Source organism: Callorhinchus milii, unplaced genomic scaffold (assembly GCF_018977255.1).
Source record: "Callorhinchus milii isolate IMCB2004 unplaced genomic scaffold, IMCB_Cmil_1.0 Scaffold4, whole genome shotgun sequence".
Taxonomy (NCBI): domain Eukaryota; kingdom Metazoa; phylum Chordata; class Chondrichthyes; order Chimaeriformes; family Callorhinchidae; genus Callorhinchus; species Callorhinchus milii.
Window position 1 is genome coordinate 75,296,564 of NW_024704745.1, and position 17,078 is coordinate 75,313,641.

The 17,078-nt window shown below is 37.9% G+C and overlaps 1 protein-coding gene across 2 annotated transcripts in view; it reads left to right on the top strand.

Annotated features, from left to right (window-relative positions):
* The window catches only part of LOC103177160 (F-BAR and double SH3 domains protein 2), a 137,843-nt gene that overhangs the window by 60,717 nt on the left and 60,048 nt on the right, over window positions 1-17,078 (top strand). For both annotated transcript variants that reach the window (XM_042333902.1, XM_042333903.1), the window contains 3 exons: window positions 7,332-7,411; window positions 9,426-9,570; window positions 15,653-15,786. In XM_042333902.1, coding sequence (XP_042189836.1) covers window positions 7,332-7,411; window positions 9,426-9,570; window positions 15,653-15,786 — 359 coding nt within the window. The remainder of the gene's footprint in view (window positions 1-7,331; window positions 7,412-9,425; window positions 9,571-15,652; window positions 15,787-17,078) is intronic.

Here is a 17,078-nt window from a genome sequence, read left to right on the forward strand (position 1 = left end):
TTGATCCTGATCAAGATTTTTTCCCTAAACGAAAAATATTTTGTTACCATGTACTTTCTTCTATAATTACCTGGAATACCTTGAACCATTGTTGAAGGGTTAATGCTAATCGAATCCCAATTCCAATAATTCTGAATGTTATGGGCTTCAGTACTGTATTCTTAGTGGGAACAATGTACCTTTCAAAGCTTAAATGTCTAACATATGGGTGGCAAGGTAACTTGTTGAAAATAATTGCTGATGATCTGTACAGGATTTCCTCCACTTCAAAGACCAGTATATGTTGTGGTATGAAGTCACAAAGTCAAGAATTTGACTTTTTGTGAAGAATGTTTTAGTTGCATTTTGCTGCACTGTGTACAGTGATGCATTTCCTGTTTTCTGCCCAGTGCTTAAAGTGTAATTTACTGAAATCCCATTTCCTGTTTGGGTGGAGCAGTTGGGAAAGAACTTCCAAGGTCACGATCTTTCTGTTCAATTCAAAGAATCATAATTTTTTTTATTTTGAAACTCTCAGCAGAATGTATTTATGTCATTCTATGTAATGGATTGGTACAATTATGAATCAGACAATAATTTGCAAAAAAAATGTTAATTCCAGTTTGAATTTTTAATGAAGTGATTTATAATTCTCATCTCAATCTTACAATCTGACTGTCTTTGGCTTGCACTTCTTCCCAATGACATCACTGACGACATCAAAGTAGTTTCAAATTCTCAAGTCATCATATTGTTTTGAGACACCCAAAATAAAATCCTCATCACTTGTTTCTTCCTCTTTCTGCTTTGTCCTGCATTGAGAGATCTGTGGAATCTCTGTTCATCCCGATTCTGTCCACTTCCATCTGTAGTGATCTTACCTTCACCTGTTGTTCCCAAATCTTGTTGCCTTGCTCTTTCTCTCCCTGCCTTCAACCCATCTGTTTCAATGTATAGCCAACTAGTGACTGTGGGACGAGAGAGGTAAGCAGGCTGGAATCCATGGAACTCTGCTTGCTTTGGATAGTCTTCAGCATGGTGATGGGTTTTCACATGTGTCAGACATACTCTGACCAAAAAACAACAATGTGTTGCTCAACATAATAATATAATAATAATCCTTGTATTTGATATAGTGCTTTTCACGTCTTCGAGACGTCTCAAAACATCCTCAAATGTTCCCTCCTTCCTTCCCTCCCTTCCTTTTTTTAAAATTTCTTCTTCTTTTCCCACCACACCCTTCATTTCAATGTTCTCTTCCAAGATTTATTTATGTTTGTCGTATGCTGCCATATTGTCATTGTTTTGGAAGTCATGGAAATTGGTGTCAATTCTTAAATTATTTGTAAACTTGAAAATTCTGACCCAATTCATGCTTTTTGGAACTGCTTCTCTGTTGATGATATTCTTCCGTGTATTCTGCATCTTTTAAAAGTCCTCCCGTCCTTGGGACATCCTCCCGACATGAAAGGCGCTCTATAAATGTAATTTTGTTGTTGTTGTTAAAGTCTGCCTATGTTTGACCTCTCAAAAGCCTTTGGAGTTGGTTTGCATTTTATGATTCCACCAATCTCCACCAATCATGATCTAGTTATTCAATTTTCTCTCAGGTTGCTATAATTGCTGCTGTTGATGGTTTATCTGTTGACCTGTTTTCGTCAAACTGTGGATTTCCCAATCTCTTTCTCTCCTCCCCTTTTTTTTCCTTCATATAATAACCTGCGCTATCAACTCTTTGGCTAGTGATCACAGTTTCCGTGATAATAATATAATAATCCTTGCATTTGATATAGTGCTTTATCACATCTTCGAGACCTCTCAAAGTGCTTCACAGAATATACAGATTATGCTATCACATGCCCTCGAAATACATGACCTTCACACCTTGGTGATTGAATTTCTGACCCTTGATCCTCTCATGTACGTCTGTATGACGATGATCCTAGGAGATTTCCTGGTAAATCTAGGTATGTCTACTAGAATGCAAAGCATTATCTGGTTCATCAACGAGGCTTAGAACTATAGTCCAATTGGGTAAGGTGATCTTAGCTGGATCAGTTCCTGATTCCTTTCCTTTATCTGTTTCAGCATGGCCTTTGCTCCTCTGAGCTTTCTGTTCTTCCTCCTCCCTGCAATGCTCACTATACAGAGTCCTGTAGCGTATTGGTTAGAGCGCTTGTCTCTCAAGCGAGGATCTGGGTTTGAGTCCCGGGCCGGGCAAAACATTAGACCGGTTTCCTTACTCCACATGCCTCTGCTTACCTTAGCAGTAAGTAGGAGCCCAGTTGTTCGTCAATTGACATATTGCTTTTCTGGGGGTAATAATCCCATCAAAAATCTAAAAAATAATAATAATTTAGTCACTCAATCCACAACTGTTTATGGGACCTCCTGGGTGCAATTGGCTGCCACGTTTCACCCACAAAATATCCAGTCAATTCCCTTTACAGTGTATTCTGTGAAGCGCTTTGAGACAACTCGAATTCCTGATAAGGCGCTTTATCAAATGCAAGGATTATTATAATACTGAAATCCTTACTTGCACTGTACTGCACTTAATGTTGCACTCCCACAAATTTGGCATCACCAAATCCATATTTAATTATCTTGTTTCACTGCTACTCTTCATTTCTAGAGGGATAGAAATGAAAAACAGGGAAGTTATGGCAAACCTCTATAGAACCTTGGTTAGACCACACTTAGAATACTGTGTGCTGTTCTGGTCGCCATATTATAGAAGGAATGTAGAGCCACTGGAGAAGGTGCAAAGGAGATTCACAAGGATGATCCCAGAGGTGATACCTATTAGGAAAGGCTGAACATACTTGGACTCTTTTTCTCTTGAAAAGAGGAGATTAAGGGGTGACCTGATAGAGGTCTTTAAAATTATGAAAGGTTTTGATAGGGTAGGCATAGGGAAGATGTTTCCACTTGCAGGGGGAGACCAAAACCAGGAACCATCAATATAAAATAGTCACAAATAAGATCAAATAGAGAAGTCAGAAGAAATTTCTTCACACAGAGAGTAGTGGGAATGTGGAACATGCTACCACAAGGAGTTGTTGAGTCAAATAGCATAGATGTATTTAAGGAAAAGCTAGATAGGTGATTGAGGGAGAAAGGAATAGAAAGTTATGCTAGAAGTCTTAGTTGAAGTAGGGCAGGAGGAGGCTCCTGTGGAGCATAAACACCGGCATAGACCAGTTGGGCCAAATAGCCTGTTTCTGTGCTGTATATTCTAATGTATTCTTCAAACCCACGTGGTGTATAGTATTATAGGCCTTGAGATTTCACCTAATATGTTTAAAATTCCCCACGGAAACATTACACAGCTGTCAATCGTGATGGCATTCAGTTTTAGCAAAGGGATTGTGTTGCAGGGTGTTTTGTTCTGTTTTAGTAGATCTCAAACCCGAGTGAGTTAACTTTGATTTTTATAAGGGAAATCTTAGTGTATCTCATCACTTACTATGATTTGACAGAAATTGGTTTACTTAGTAATGTTTCTCCTTGCTTGGCCGTTGGATAATAGACCATCTGTTAAATCACATGGATAAACCTGGATGTGCTTGAGTTAGACAAGTGTGTTTAGAGGGCGAGATGTTGTTTCGGGGGGGTGGGGGGTTGAGCAACAGTGCCCGTTTGTCTTTCAAGTCTGCTTCTCATCAATCACAATTTTGCTTTCATTGATTTTTACTGCACTATTTTCAAAAGGTGGTCATTAGGGGAGGAAGTTGATTTGTAGCATCTCATAGCAAGGGAAGCAAGTTTGAATGCCGTATCTTGCTGCTGGTGAAGTTAGCTGCATTGAGAATTGTTATGTATTCAAGTGAATGTGCCTATCATTTTCCAAATTACATTTCTGAATTGTTTTTGTAAGATTGATTTTGTTTACATTTTGTTAAAGTTTTGATTTCTCAACATGTTATTTTTTTAAAAAATGTTGAATTTTTGGCCTGCTGATTGACAAATTGGCAATTAAACAGCCAGAGGTTTCAAGTGAAGTGAAAGGCGTTATGCTTTTGAACAAGCCAAGACAGACTAACAAAAACTTGCATTTATATAGCATCAGAGTTTCCTTGCTTGATGTCTCCTGATCAGATCAGGGAGAGGGTGAGATTGGAAGAAATGGCATCCAGCTTTAAGTAATGTGGCAGGACAATGCCACAGCCCCACGAAAGAAGGAAAGGGAGGAAAAAACTTGAGAAAAGAACAATGAGATTGCAAAGGGGCATAAGAAAATAATAATAATAATAATAATCCTTGCATTTGATATAGCGCTTTTCACGTCAGGAGGACGTCCCAAAGCGCTTCACAGAACACACTGTAAAGTGAATTGACTGCATATTTGTGGGCGAACGCGGCAGCCAATTGCACACAGCAATGTCCCACAAACAGTCGTAGATTGAAAATGACCAATTTAATTATTGTTTTTGGTTTTTTGGAGGGATTATTATTAGGCTCCGTGTGGTGTAAGGAAACTTGCCCAAGGTTTCGCCCTGTGAGGGTGAGCAGGGCAACATTTTGGTAAAAGGATTGGTGTGTGGTTGGCTGTAAGGAGGATGAAGGTGAGAGTGGAAAAAACTGACAATGGTAGTGAAAGAGGTGAGATTAGTGCGTAGGGAGAGTGGAATAGAAGAGGGCTTGAGTATGTGCGGGAATTCCCTATATGCCACATTGTGGTCTAGAACTGAACAGCAATGTTATTCAGATGATATACATTCCACCTTCCAGCAGTATCCCTTGTAAACTTAACAAGATTGATGAATACGGTAAGCCAGCCTCATCTGAATATAAATGGGAATGCCTTTCCAGTCTTATGTCTACTGTTAATGAACTTAGAATCATAAGGAATGGAAATAGTACTGAAGCTAATAATTTTATACATTAAATAACTTGACAAGAATTGTTCTATTTTTTGTTTCTATGATTTTCAGTGCCAAGAGTTTGTAGCTTCTATTACCTTTGGCATTTCCTAGAGGGCTACCAGTGACACTTTATCATATGACAGGAAGAATGTGATTTCTGCTAAATTTGATAATGTACGGAGGTCATAATTGGGTTATTTTATGAGAATAATAGTGAACAATGCTTCTTTTAAATTGCTGCACGTGGATATTGGTTAATTGTTTCTATTGCTGCTTGAGATAGACAAACAGACTGTTAGAAGTTTGCTTTTTGTTTAGCGGTTTGGTCTCTAATGTTTGGTTTGGTTTCTAAATAAACTATTCCCTCTGGTAGGGGAATCCAGAACAAGGCATAATCTTAAAATTAAAGCTAGGCCATTTAGGAGTGAAATTAGGAGGCAGTTTTTCACCCAAAGGCTAGTGGAATTCGGGAATTATCTCCCCCAAAAGGCTGTAGATGCTGGATCCATTCCCGTCCACTGAGGTGGATAGCTATTTGTTAGGTCAGGGTATCAAGAGATACGGGGCAAGGGCAGGTAATTGAACTTGAGGTACAGGTCAGCCATGGTTCCTATTTCAAAAGTAACGGGCATTGAATATTGGAGAAAAAGCTCTGAATTCTCACAATCCTTGCAAAATCCGCGGAGGATTTATTGCAACACCAGAGCAGTAAACCAGTGATGATCTGATACTTAGTGAATGTAACAAGAGCTCAGATCAATGAACTTCATTGCAAGTAGTCAACTGGGGTTAATGTGTTCAGAGTAACTTACGTGTAATTGGCAGCGCATGTTGACATGGGGTGGCAGGGACGATATATTATTAAGACCTCATGGCCGTGTTATTTGCAAAGTGCTTGACCTTGAAGTGCTCAGCATAATTGCAGCTGTCAAAATGTTAGTTTTCCATCATTTAATATGAAGAAAATTGCAATCTGATCAGAAATTTTCACAAGTTATTTGCAGCATAAAGTAGAACTGCTGTTGTAGTTCTCAGTACTGCAGATTGAAGATTATTAATTCTCCAAGTGCTGTTGGTGAGAATTTAGTTTGGCTAATTAAATGCTAATGATTTCTCTTGTTCTACAGCTTTATTTGTTTGTGTCGGCATTTGACTAGTTCCGATAATGTTATAATAAGATACAAAATTACATTTAGAAAGCGCCTTTCACGTCGGTTGGATGTCCCAAGGCACTGAACAGTGAGGGTTTAGAGACTTAGGACCCGAGCGGGTTGGGATCAGGGAGGGCAGAGAGGTTAGGAGGGTGGCCAAAGGCACGGTCGGAGAGGAGGTTCTTGAGGCATGCATTGAAGGAGGCAAGGGAGGGAGCGAGGCGAAGGGAATGTCTGATGAAGTTCCAGAGGGAGGAGGGCAGAGAGGCTGAAGGTCAATTCTCCAACTGACTGAAACCGTGTCTCATCCAAACATTCTGGATTTCCTTGCGTAGGTGAGCACATTTGTGCACCCAGAAACTGTGGTGCATGACAGTTTGTAATCAATCAGAAATTTAAATTGTAAATTCTTTCAGAGATTACCGTGCTCTATTTGAAAGTTTAACCAATCTTCCCGCACATATGCTAGTTATGTTGCACTTTGGTCAAAGGCAATAAAATAATAAATACTGTGGGGGAAAGGCTAACATATAATAACATTTAAATAACAGTTCAGTGGTTCAAAAACATTTAATAATAATAATAATAATCCTTGCATTTGATATAGCGCTTTTCACGTCTTGAGGACGTCCCAAAGCGTTTCACAGAACACACTGTAAAGTGAATTGACTGTATATTTGTGGGCGAACGCGGCAGCCAATTGCGCACAGCAATGTCTCACAAACAGTCGTAGATTGAAAATGACCAATTTATTATTGTTTTGTTTTGGAGGGATTATTATTAGGCTCTGTGTGGAGTAAGGAAACTTGCCCAAGGTTTCGCCCTCTGCCTGGAATTAAGAAAACTTTATTTATTTGTGTGTATTTTGCCAGGTAGAATGATTGATATGTGAGCAACCGTCTTCTTTACATTCATGAACAGAGGACTTATAATATTTTCATCATGCTGTGTTGGTCAATTATTTATTTTCATTTGAATCCTTGGGTACTGAATAATACAACTGCCAATCGTCCATATCAATAAGTTATTTTAAAAGTTGTCAAATATCCTTTTAGCGATTAACACTTTGCAAGAGAAGTTGAAAATACTTTGCAACACCGAGTAGTCTGATTTAGCTACTTCAAAAGATCTCAAAAGTATCCAATTCCATGGCATTTTCACTTTATTTAAAGTTTTGACATTCAAGATTTTAAACATTTTTACCATTGAGAAACTACCTGACTAGTTTGAGTAGTGTTTTGTAGTTTAAATTGAATTGTCTGTATAAAAATTTTCTGCAGTTTTTTCATGGTTAATTTCTATAACTTATTTTGATTTTGTTTCTTTATTTTAGGCTCTACAGAAACTGGCCTGCCAATACCTGAAGAGAGAATGGGTTGGATTAAAGCTTGATGAAAGGACTGAACATAGTGGGTACGTACTTTTTAGAAAATGTGTTGAACTGTTTTGGTAGTAAAAGCCAAATGAGCATTTTTGTTTTGGGTGACTTTCATGATTTTGTTGTTTCAAACCCTCAAATGATAGTGTAACAAATATTGTGCATTTAAAAATATTTTGCAATAATATTAGCACCATGTTGAATTAACGCAATTCTCTTAACTTACATTTTGCAAACAATGTGTTCTATTATGCACCATGTGTAAATATAGGTGTATTACACACCAGGTGGTCAGAGTTTCAGTTCCCTTATTTGTGAAATAAAACAATGAAAAGGACTAGTTAATTTCATAATAAACATAATTTGGAAGTTAATTTCACAACACCATAAATGCTGACTTGAGTGTATGATAAAAATGTCTAAAGACTAAAATGGGAAGAAATATTCAAAAGGAAAGGATGTGAAAAGGAATTGGAAAAATTTTAAAAGTTATTCATATAAACAGTAATTTTATCCCTGAAATGGGTTGTGGAGAGGACCATAAAATAGGCAGTTTGCTGATCGACATTTATAGAAACCATTCAGAAGAAAGAGAATGCTTTCTAATGTTATAATGTTCAGGAAAAGAACAAGATCAGGAGTTTTACAAAGTTAGATCGAGAAATATCTAAAATTAATAAGGATTCGCAAACTGTGAACATAAACCATACAGACCTATTTTGGTTCCAATCTATGTTCAGTTAGCTGTCAATCAAGGCAACACTTGGGTTGTACCTAGTGGTTTACACAGGAGGCAGTAGTATTAAATAATAATTCTTGCATTTGATATAGCATCTTGCACGTCAGGATGATGTCTTAATGCGACTTACTATACGCAGTATTAAGCCAAGCATAATAGAAGCTTACTTATTTTTTATTGTATGTGCAGTCTGAAACCATTAAGATTTGTATAGCTATAAATCAAAATACAAGGTGGGTAACATTCACCGATTGAGTTTAATTTGATTTGTGTCGATGTGTATTGGACCATCATAACGTTAATATGCTGTTTATGATGGCTTGATTACAACACCTGACAGTAAATAATTCATGAAACGTGCTTTGAGTTATTCCAACATGACAAAGGGGCTATAAAAAGCATTCTTTGTTTTTGCAAAGTGTGAACAGTTTGGGTCAGAAATAAGTGGATTTACGTTTTGTTTGCTTGACTTTAGAATGTGCATCACTGGTAAGAGAAGAGAATTTCTTCCCCATGTCCTAGCCAACAATCCGCCAGATAAAAAATAGTCATTTACTTCATTGCTATATGTGGGACATTACTGTGTGCAAATTAAATTGGTAGTCACATTTGCTTGCAAGATGCACAGTTACTGCACTTTACAGGAAAGTCGCATTAAGACATCATCCTGACGTGCAAGATGCTATATCAAATGCAAGAATTATTATTTAATACGACTGCCTCCTGTGTAAACCGTGTAATATTTTGAGCACATCCATTCTCCCAAGTTTAGATATACTACTTTGAATCCAATACCTAGCCTCCATCTCAGAAGAACATTTACATAAATATCACTGTATAAATTAAATTATTGGGGAAATCATTTTGATCTCCTTATGGTGCAACTTAGTAACATCAGTGAGTCAGTATTAAACCCAAAGTTGGGTACAGTAAACCTCACATAAGTCATATCAGTTGGGACCATACATTTAATATGATTTATGCAAAGTAAGTTATGTGAAGCTTGCATAAGTTATAGGAAATTCAAAGGGACTTAGCCATTATACGACTTAAACAGATCAGAGTTTTACTGTATCTGCTATGGGTAGGACTGTTAAACTACGTGGACTTATATTGCATTTTTGATCGCAAATTAAACCCAAGACCTAGAAATGAAAATACAATATTCAAATATAATCTAACTATGCTCCCTCTCCAAACTCAATTAATTTTGCTTATTGACTACTTATTGAATGTAAGTAGTGACAAATATTTGTGTTGGTGAGGAAACCTCAACAGCAACATCAATATTATGTTTGTACTTTTTACAGGAATATGTATTCAGTGTGGAAGTCCTACCTAGAAGGAGCATTACAGGTGGCTCAATCACGAATAATAGCCTCTGAAAACTATAGAAACCAGATCTCGGAGCCTGCCAAGATTGTAAAATCCATTAAGGAACAACAGCTGAAAAAGGTATTGGGGATGACAATGGCTGTTCAATTCAAGGCCAGTTTAAATTGCCAACACTATTCAAGGATCACTTGCATGTTATATATATCTCTCATTTAAGATTTCACTTGACTTTTATATATAACATTTCCAGTAAAGCTCTATAACAACTACATATTACATTTACACAGCGCCTTTCACGTCAGGAGAGCGTCCCAAGGTGCTGGATAGTCAGGAATTTGGACCTGAGTTGGGGGTTGGGATCAGGACGATGGAGGGCAGAGAGGGTAGGGGAAGGAAGGTATCTGAAAGCGCAATCGAAGAGGAGTATATTGTGAATGTAAAGGTACATTATTGGACGATATTACAATAAATTATTACGATACCATATCTTTTAATGAACAAATTGCAGCATTTCCTATGCTATGGGAATGCCAGTGTATACACAATAAAACATCACATGGGTGTATTTTTTATGTGTTACCACATACTACAAGTTCATGGCCGTTTTCTTACCAATTTGTTTTTCCATAAACGCACTGCTACATTTTTGTCTACATTGAACTTTAATTTTTCAAATGTTGAAGCGTTCCCTTAATCTGTTGTCCTGTATTTTCTAGCATTCTTTGTTGTGCTTCCTGATGTGCATCATCTGCCATACTGATATAATAACCATAGTTTACTGAGTATGTGTGAAGGCACACAGGAAACAAAAATGACCGACTTCTATTGCAGCAGTAACCACAATATGACTTCCTTTTATGTACGTCGGAAAAACAAGAAGTGATGGTGGTGGTGACCTGATGACCTGTTTAAGCACTAATAGTTAAACTGCCTCCTTCAAATGAGACCAAGGTTTTGTCTACCTATTCAGGTGGATGTTAAAGATCCTATGGCACAATTCAAAAAGAGAAGGGAGTTTCTCTCTGTATCCTGGCCAACAATCCCCTAAATAAAATCGTCACTCCCTGGCTGTTTGTGGGACATTGCTGTACTCAACTGGCTGCCGGGTTTCACTCACAAAATACACAGTCCTTCCATTTTACAGTATTTTCTGTGGAACGCTTTGAGGCATCTCGACCATGTGATAAAATTGTATTATGTACAATTATCAAATACATAAATCAGCAATGAACGCTGCCACTTTCACTAACAAAATACACAGTCACATCAGTTTACAGTATATCCAGTGAAGCGCTTTGAGAAGTTGTCCCAATGTGGAATGGCTATATCAAATATCAGGATTATTTATAAGTTGGTGGTGATCCAATGAAATGGAAATAAGCACAAAACTATCTGGCACAAGGGAAATGTGTGGCCAACCGTGCATATGCACAGTGAACGACAGCCACTTTCTAGGCAAATTATCGCTAACATGAAGCTTGTTTGTGGGGCTGCACTGCAGTTGACTTACTCTCACCACAAACCAATCCTTTACCCACTTTCCCAAGCCTTGCCCAAACGTCTCCTCAAACTCCAAAGTGCAAGGAGATGATGGACTTCCTCGGATCCAAAATCAAGAGGATCCATTCTGCTGTCTGTGCCCTTGCTACTGTCACCCCCATGTCCTCATCTGGCCTCAACCTATTCCTCCCGCCACATCTCCCTCTTTCCATCAGCATTTAAAAATAAATTTTAAAAAAATTTGGTCACTCATTCCATGACTATGTGTGGGGCATGTGAAAGGTGCTATATAAATGTAATTTATTGTTATAATGCTTTGGATTCATTCACTTGGAGCGTTAATAATAATAATAATCCTTGCATTTGATATAGCGCTTTTCACGTCGGGAGGACGTCCCAAAGCGCTTCACAGGACACACTGTAAAGTGAATTGACTGTATATTTGTGGGCGAACGCGGCAGCCAATTGGGTTGTCTAATTATGTTGTCTAATTGCAAATGCAGTATTCATTTGAATATCTGTGCAAAACGATAGTTCAGTAAAAAAAAAATCCAGGTCTCCCAATCATATAACTCCTATGTTTTGTGCCTTTTGGGATAGTGATTTCAGGAATGACCATTGCAAGAGAATTACAGTACCACCAATTTCATAACCCCGGATTTTAGCAGTACAACATTTACATAACAAATGGCATCAGTTTACATATAAACCTGAATATTATGTCTTTTGAATTTGTAGTCAATATAACAAACAAAAACTATCCTTATATTTGAAATGCAACATTCACGTGGGAGGCTGTCTCAAAGCGCTTTGCAACACTTTGTAAGGTGTATTGACTGTTTAGTAAGTAATGAAACAGCCATGAAGTTAATAACCAATTTTTATTTTGAGAGATTGTTGGCCAGGACACCAGGAGAAATTCCCTGTCCTTTTTCAATAATGACGTGGGATCTTTTAACATCTACCTGAGCAACTAGACGATACCTCAGTTTAAAGCTCGTCCAAAGGACATAACTCTAGCAGTGTAGCACATACATTGGAGCATCAGCCTGGACTATCTGTTCATAGTCATGAGGCAAGAGTGTTCCCAACAGCCAGGCCAACATACTTAATTGCAACTATTTCAATATCATGGTGCATCTAAAAATATTTAAAATTTGCAAGTAATGTATATTTTCTGCTGTGCGATGTCTATGGTATATTTGCTGTCTGATGGCAAATATGAATAAAGCTAATTCTGAGTACATTTGTGCTAATCATGGTTCTGTCATAGCAGCAGAACACTGCCAAAATCTTGAATTAATTAGTATCAGAAGTCCAATCGAAATGTGTTGGCCTACATCAACTTGACAGCTCTTTTAAGAAACAGTCTTGCATGACTTTACTTTGCACTGCTGGCAATGTAATTGTTACCAGCACATAGCACAACTTCATTTACGTTTTTTTTAATTTTGAGACAGGCTCTTATGGCAAGCACTCCCGAGATGCTGCCCTGCATGAAAAGCACGATGTAAATGCAAGTTGTTGCTGTTGTGCCATTTTTATTCAATGAGAGACTGTTCAGAAAATGGAATGAACATGAGTGCTGCATGGATGCATGGGGATATTGTGAACAATTGTAAATATAGAATAGATTTAATCCCAAATCGGGCTGATGATGTTGTGATGTTCACTTTGTCGTTGTGTGAGGTTTGCTGAACCCAACAATGGAGTGTGTAGTCATTATCACAAGTAGAAAATAGGGAGTATTATACAAAGCAGATGATCAAAATTCTCTAGGTCACTTTTATTGTTTCAGTCAAATGTGGGGCAGCTGTGAGTAGCTGATGAATGTACTGTTATAGTCCACATCTGTTCTTATGTATTTTTGTAAGAAAACTATAAAATAAGAAATCCATTAATTGCATGGATTTAGGTATCCGCGTTTGCTTGAATTTTTTTTGGCTCTGCTAAAACCCACAAATATCAAATCTTCCACTAGATTTATGAGAAATTCCTGAATAAACATTAATTAATTTTTTTAATTAATTAATGGTTTCTCCTATTTTCTAAATTTTTTGCTGTGAGGCTATTGGATTTGATCATTTTATTACTGCATTGTGGTTGAAAAACCAAATGAGTGACCTGTTTTCAAGCACTCCACCAAGGTTGTTCTGAACTCAGTTCTATGTATATGTATTGTGGAGTCCTGTAGTGTACAGTTACAGCACTCGCCTCCCAAGCGAGAGGACCAGGGTTTGATTCCTGGGTGGGGTGAAACCTTAGGCAAGTTTCTTTACTCCACAGACCTCTATTTACTTAGAAATAAGTAGGAACCCGGAAGAGTTTGAGAAGAGTGGTACAATTTAACAAACATGGAGTGCTCTTAAGTCGAGGTTAATATCTAGAATGCTTTTTCTTGAATAAAAACTTGATCAGTCGATTTTTTTTGATATCCAATGAATCCACCTGTTCTTTTGAACCATCTGTAGATGTTGAAAATATTCTTCCAAATATTTTTTTAAGCAAAACGTCCCATGAGAGGCCTGGATTCCCACGAGGGCCTTCTGTTTCCGAGCCTGAGGTGCAGAAATGTGACTTGGTCGCTGCTGAGACAAACCTCTTGGCACCAACATGTTTGTGTTCCCTCCTAGAAGATTCCCTTCATTCAATTTCTACAGAATGAAATGGAAAATCACATCTCCCGTATAGGGAGAAGCACCTGGAAAATCCGATAAACAATATCTTTTTATACAGAGAAATCCAATTAACAAATTATTTCCAGCTGGAGTACAGTGGCTCATTGCCACAATGGAAATGAAGGAACTTATAAGTGGTTTTTTTAGAAAAGAACATTTATCCCTCTATTTACTTCAAATATCCTCCATTAAACTGTATCGTGATGGTTGAATATTCCATTGTATTCCCTCAGAAACCTCATTGCCAACATATCTACTGTTTATGACAGAGGCCAGTTTTAAGTGAATTCTTATAAGCTAACGACAAACTTCTAAACTTGACAGCTGACGAGGTCAAATGTTAAACTCAGTTTAATAAAATTCAAAATCGTGAACAAAATTGGGGTCACAACCTTAAAATCAGAGGCAGCCCTTTCGCACTGAGTTGAGGAAGAACTTCTTCACTCAAAGGGCGGTGAATGTATGGAACTCACTACCCCAAAGGGCTGTTGACGCTCAGTCCTTAACATATTCAAGACTGATATATTTCTTATTGCAAAAGGGGTTAAGGGATATGGGGATAAGGCAGGGTCAGGTTATTAGCTGGAGTTAGATTAGAAGATCAGCCATGATTGAATGGCGGGGCAGGCTTGAAGGGCCGAATGGCCTACTCCTGCTCCTACATGTTATGTTATGTTATAGGGTTTAAGAAACCTTAGGCAAATTTCCGTGGTTATTAGTCGATTGGCAGATTAGTTTTCTGGGGGTGATAATCCCTTCAAAAACAAATAATAATTTGTTCACTCAATCCAGGCCTATTTGTGGGACACTGCCATGCACAATTGGCTGCCGCGTTTCGCCCACAAAATATACAAGTCATTTCACTTTACAGTGTATTCTGTGAGGTGCTTTGAGAAGACTTGAAGACATGATAAGGCACTGTATCAAATGAAAGGATTATTATTATTACAAAAATTCTAGGCTATGAAAAGTCGTTGAAATTGCTGAATATTCCACCAGTAACCAGTTTGAAGTGCTAATTAATTTTCTTACTTCACCCATAAAGTGAAATGGAAGTAGACAACAACTTTAAAGGGAAAGTTTGCTACTGTTCTAAACAGCTACTTATTGGTTTAATATTAGCGATTTTGTCACTAGATATATGGTTTGTTATTTATTGTTGGTTTGTATATTAGAGTAAGCTCTTGATTTCAACAATGGTCTTTAAATATAAACAGATTTTTAACATTAGTTGCAAGAGAATTTTAATAGTACTGTTGCAGTATACTGTTTTATGTCATTTCAGATATATGTCACCTGGCATTGACGTGATCTGGTGACTTGTCTTTCACAATAATTGACTGCTTATAGTAAATGTAAAGCATTACTTAAAATGGTATTTACAAGAAGCTCACAAACATTGGTTTGGATAAATTCTGTTGAATTCTCATCCTCCGGAAATACCCATCTTGCCTTCTCCCCACTGTAAAAATTGGATTGATTCAAGCAACTCTGAATCACATGAAAGTTAATCGCAGTCATTTCTAAGGCTTCTCTCTTCTTACGAGTTAACAAGATAACGAGACGAGCGTGACTGAGCCCTCAATTTGGGAGCGTGACTGGGAGTTAATCTAAGTTGATCGGGAATGAAAGGAATGAGAAATTTTGATTGCATTACAATTTTAATAAAGCATCTGATACTCCAGAGCTTAAAGCTTTGTTGGTACGTGGGGGGCGGTTGGAACGATTTTTTTTCACTTTCTCTGGCAACTTGCAGTTGAGAATTGGCAATCATTCCAAGCACTTGAGCTGTGATTGTACTAGCATGGGATGTCTGAACTGTTATATAACCAGGTTTAAAAACATGGATTGTTTTGCTGTACAATAATTACAAACTCTTTTACACCTCTGTTGCCCGAGCATTTAAGGTTGTAGATGCTTTTTCCGGCATTCAGAATTACCAGCCGTTATTAGTATTAAGAAAGTAGCTGCATTCTCCTATTGTTTCATAACTAACATTCAGTATTCTCTTCCCACCCCTGTAGTATATTGATCAGCTGACTAGGATCCAGGCTGAATTCCAGGAGACTGTGAAGGATCTGGCCAAGTCTAAAAAGAAGTATTTTGAGCTGGAACAGATGGCGCACGCAGCACGGGAGAAAGCTGATCTAGAAGCCAAGTGCGTTTGTGGAGGTTTTTTTTTAATATTAATGCCAATACATTGCCAGGAAGTAACATCCGTTTGTTGTTTCAAGTCAAAATGTCCACAGGATTAACATGTTCCACGCGTATTTCCACCTTTAATCATTACAAGTAAACTCGGTGGATTTTTTACCCATTTAGACACAAAACAGGTTATAGGTAGAGCTTAGTTATAACGTGATAGTTGAGGTCCATAAAATCCCCAAGAGGGCAAGATCAACAACAACAACTTGCATTTACATAGCTCCCTTCATGTGGGGTAGTGTCCCGGGAAGCTTCACAGTGGCAGAGTCTGATAAAGAGCCGGGGGAGAGGGAGGAGGTGACCGTAAGCACAATCAAAGTTAAGGTCTTTAGGAGGGATTTGAAGGTGGGGAGGGAAGGGAGATCACTGGTCAGAGCTTCAATGTGAATGCTTGCAGAATACCAAGAGCCCGGGGCATCGGGTCTCCGCAGACGTCACTTCATGTGGAAGTGACATTGGGGTACCAGCTTTTTAAAACAATTTAGCAGCTTTATGTCTATTTTGTCTTTTGTGAGTAAGTAAATGTTGAGTCCACACCTCAGTTGCACTTTAAGCCACCCTGCATTATAGAATGAGTACTACTATGGTTAGCTGTTCTTGGTAACAGAAGCGTGACATAACATTTCGCCTTTTGGAAACTAATGGCTTACAAAACATGTTATTTGTATTTTTCTGAAATTTGAGCATATATTTGCTGTGAGCATAATATTTCTTGAGATAAGAGCAATGTTGGCATCACAGTCTTGAGCTTTCTACAATATATATAGGTAAATAGAGAATTGTAATTGCAATAACAGGAACCAATGTCATTGCAAAGCCGTGTAACATGTTTTATAAATGATGTCAAAGTCATGTTTATCCAATCTGTAAGCCCACTCCTTGTCACCTTACAAAGATTTACAAACAATAGTATGGAAACAGGCCACTCGGCCCAACCATTCTTTGCCGGTGTTTATACTCTACGTTAGTTTACTTTACTCCTTCCCAATCCCTTCTATTCCCCTTTCCCTCATGTAGCAGTGACAGTGAATTCACTTGATATGCTAACTGTGGAGCCGAAAAGCTATTTGTCATCTATTAGATGACAAACAAAATTTAGATGTGGATATGGAGTCCTGTAGGTCTGGTTCAGCACTCGCCTCACAAGCGAGAGACCTGGGTTCGATTTCTGGCAGGACGAAACTTGGGCAAGTTTCCCTACTCCACACGCCTGATAATAATCCCTCAAGAAAAAAACATAATAAA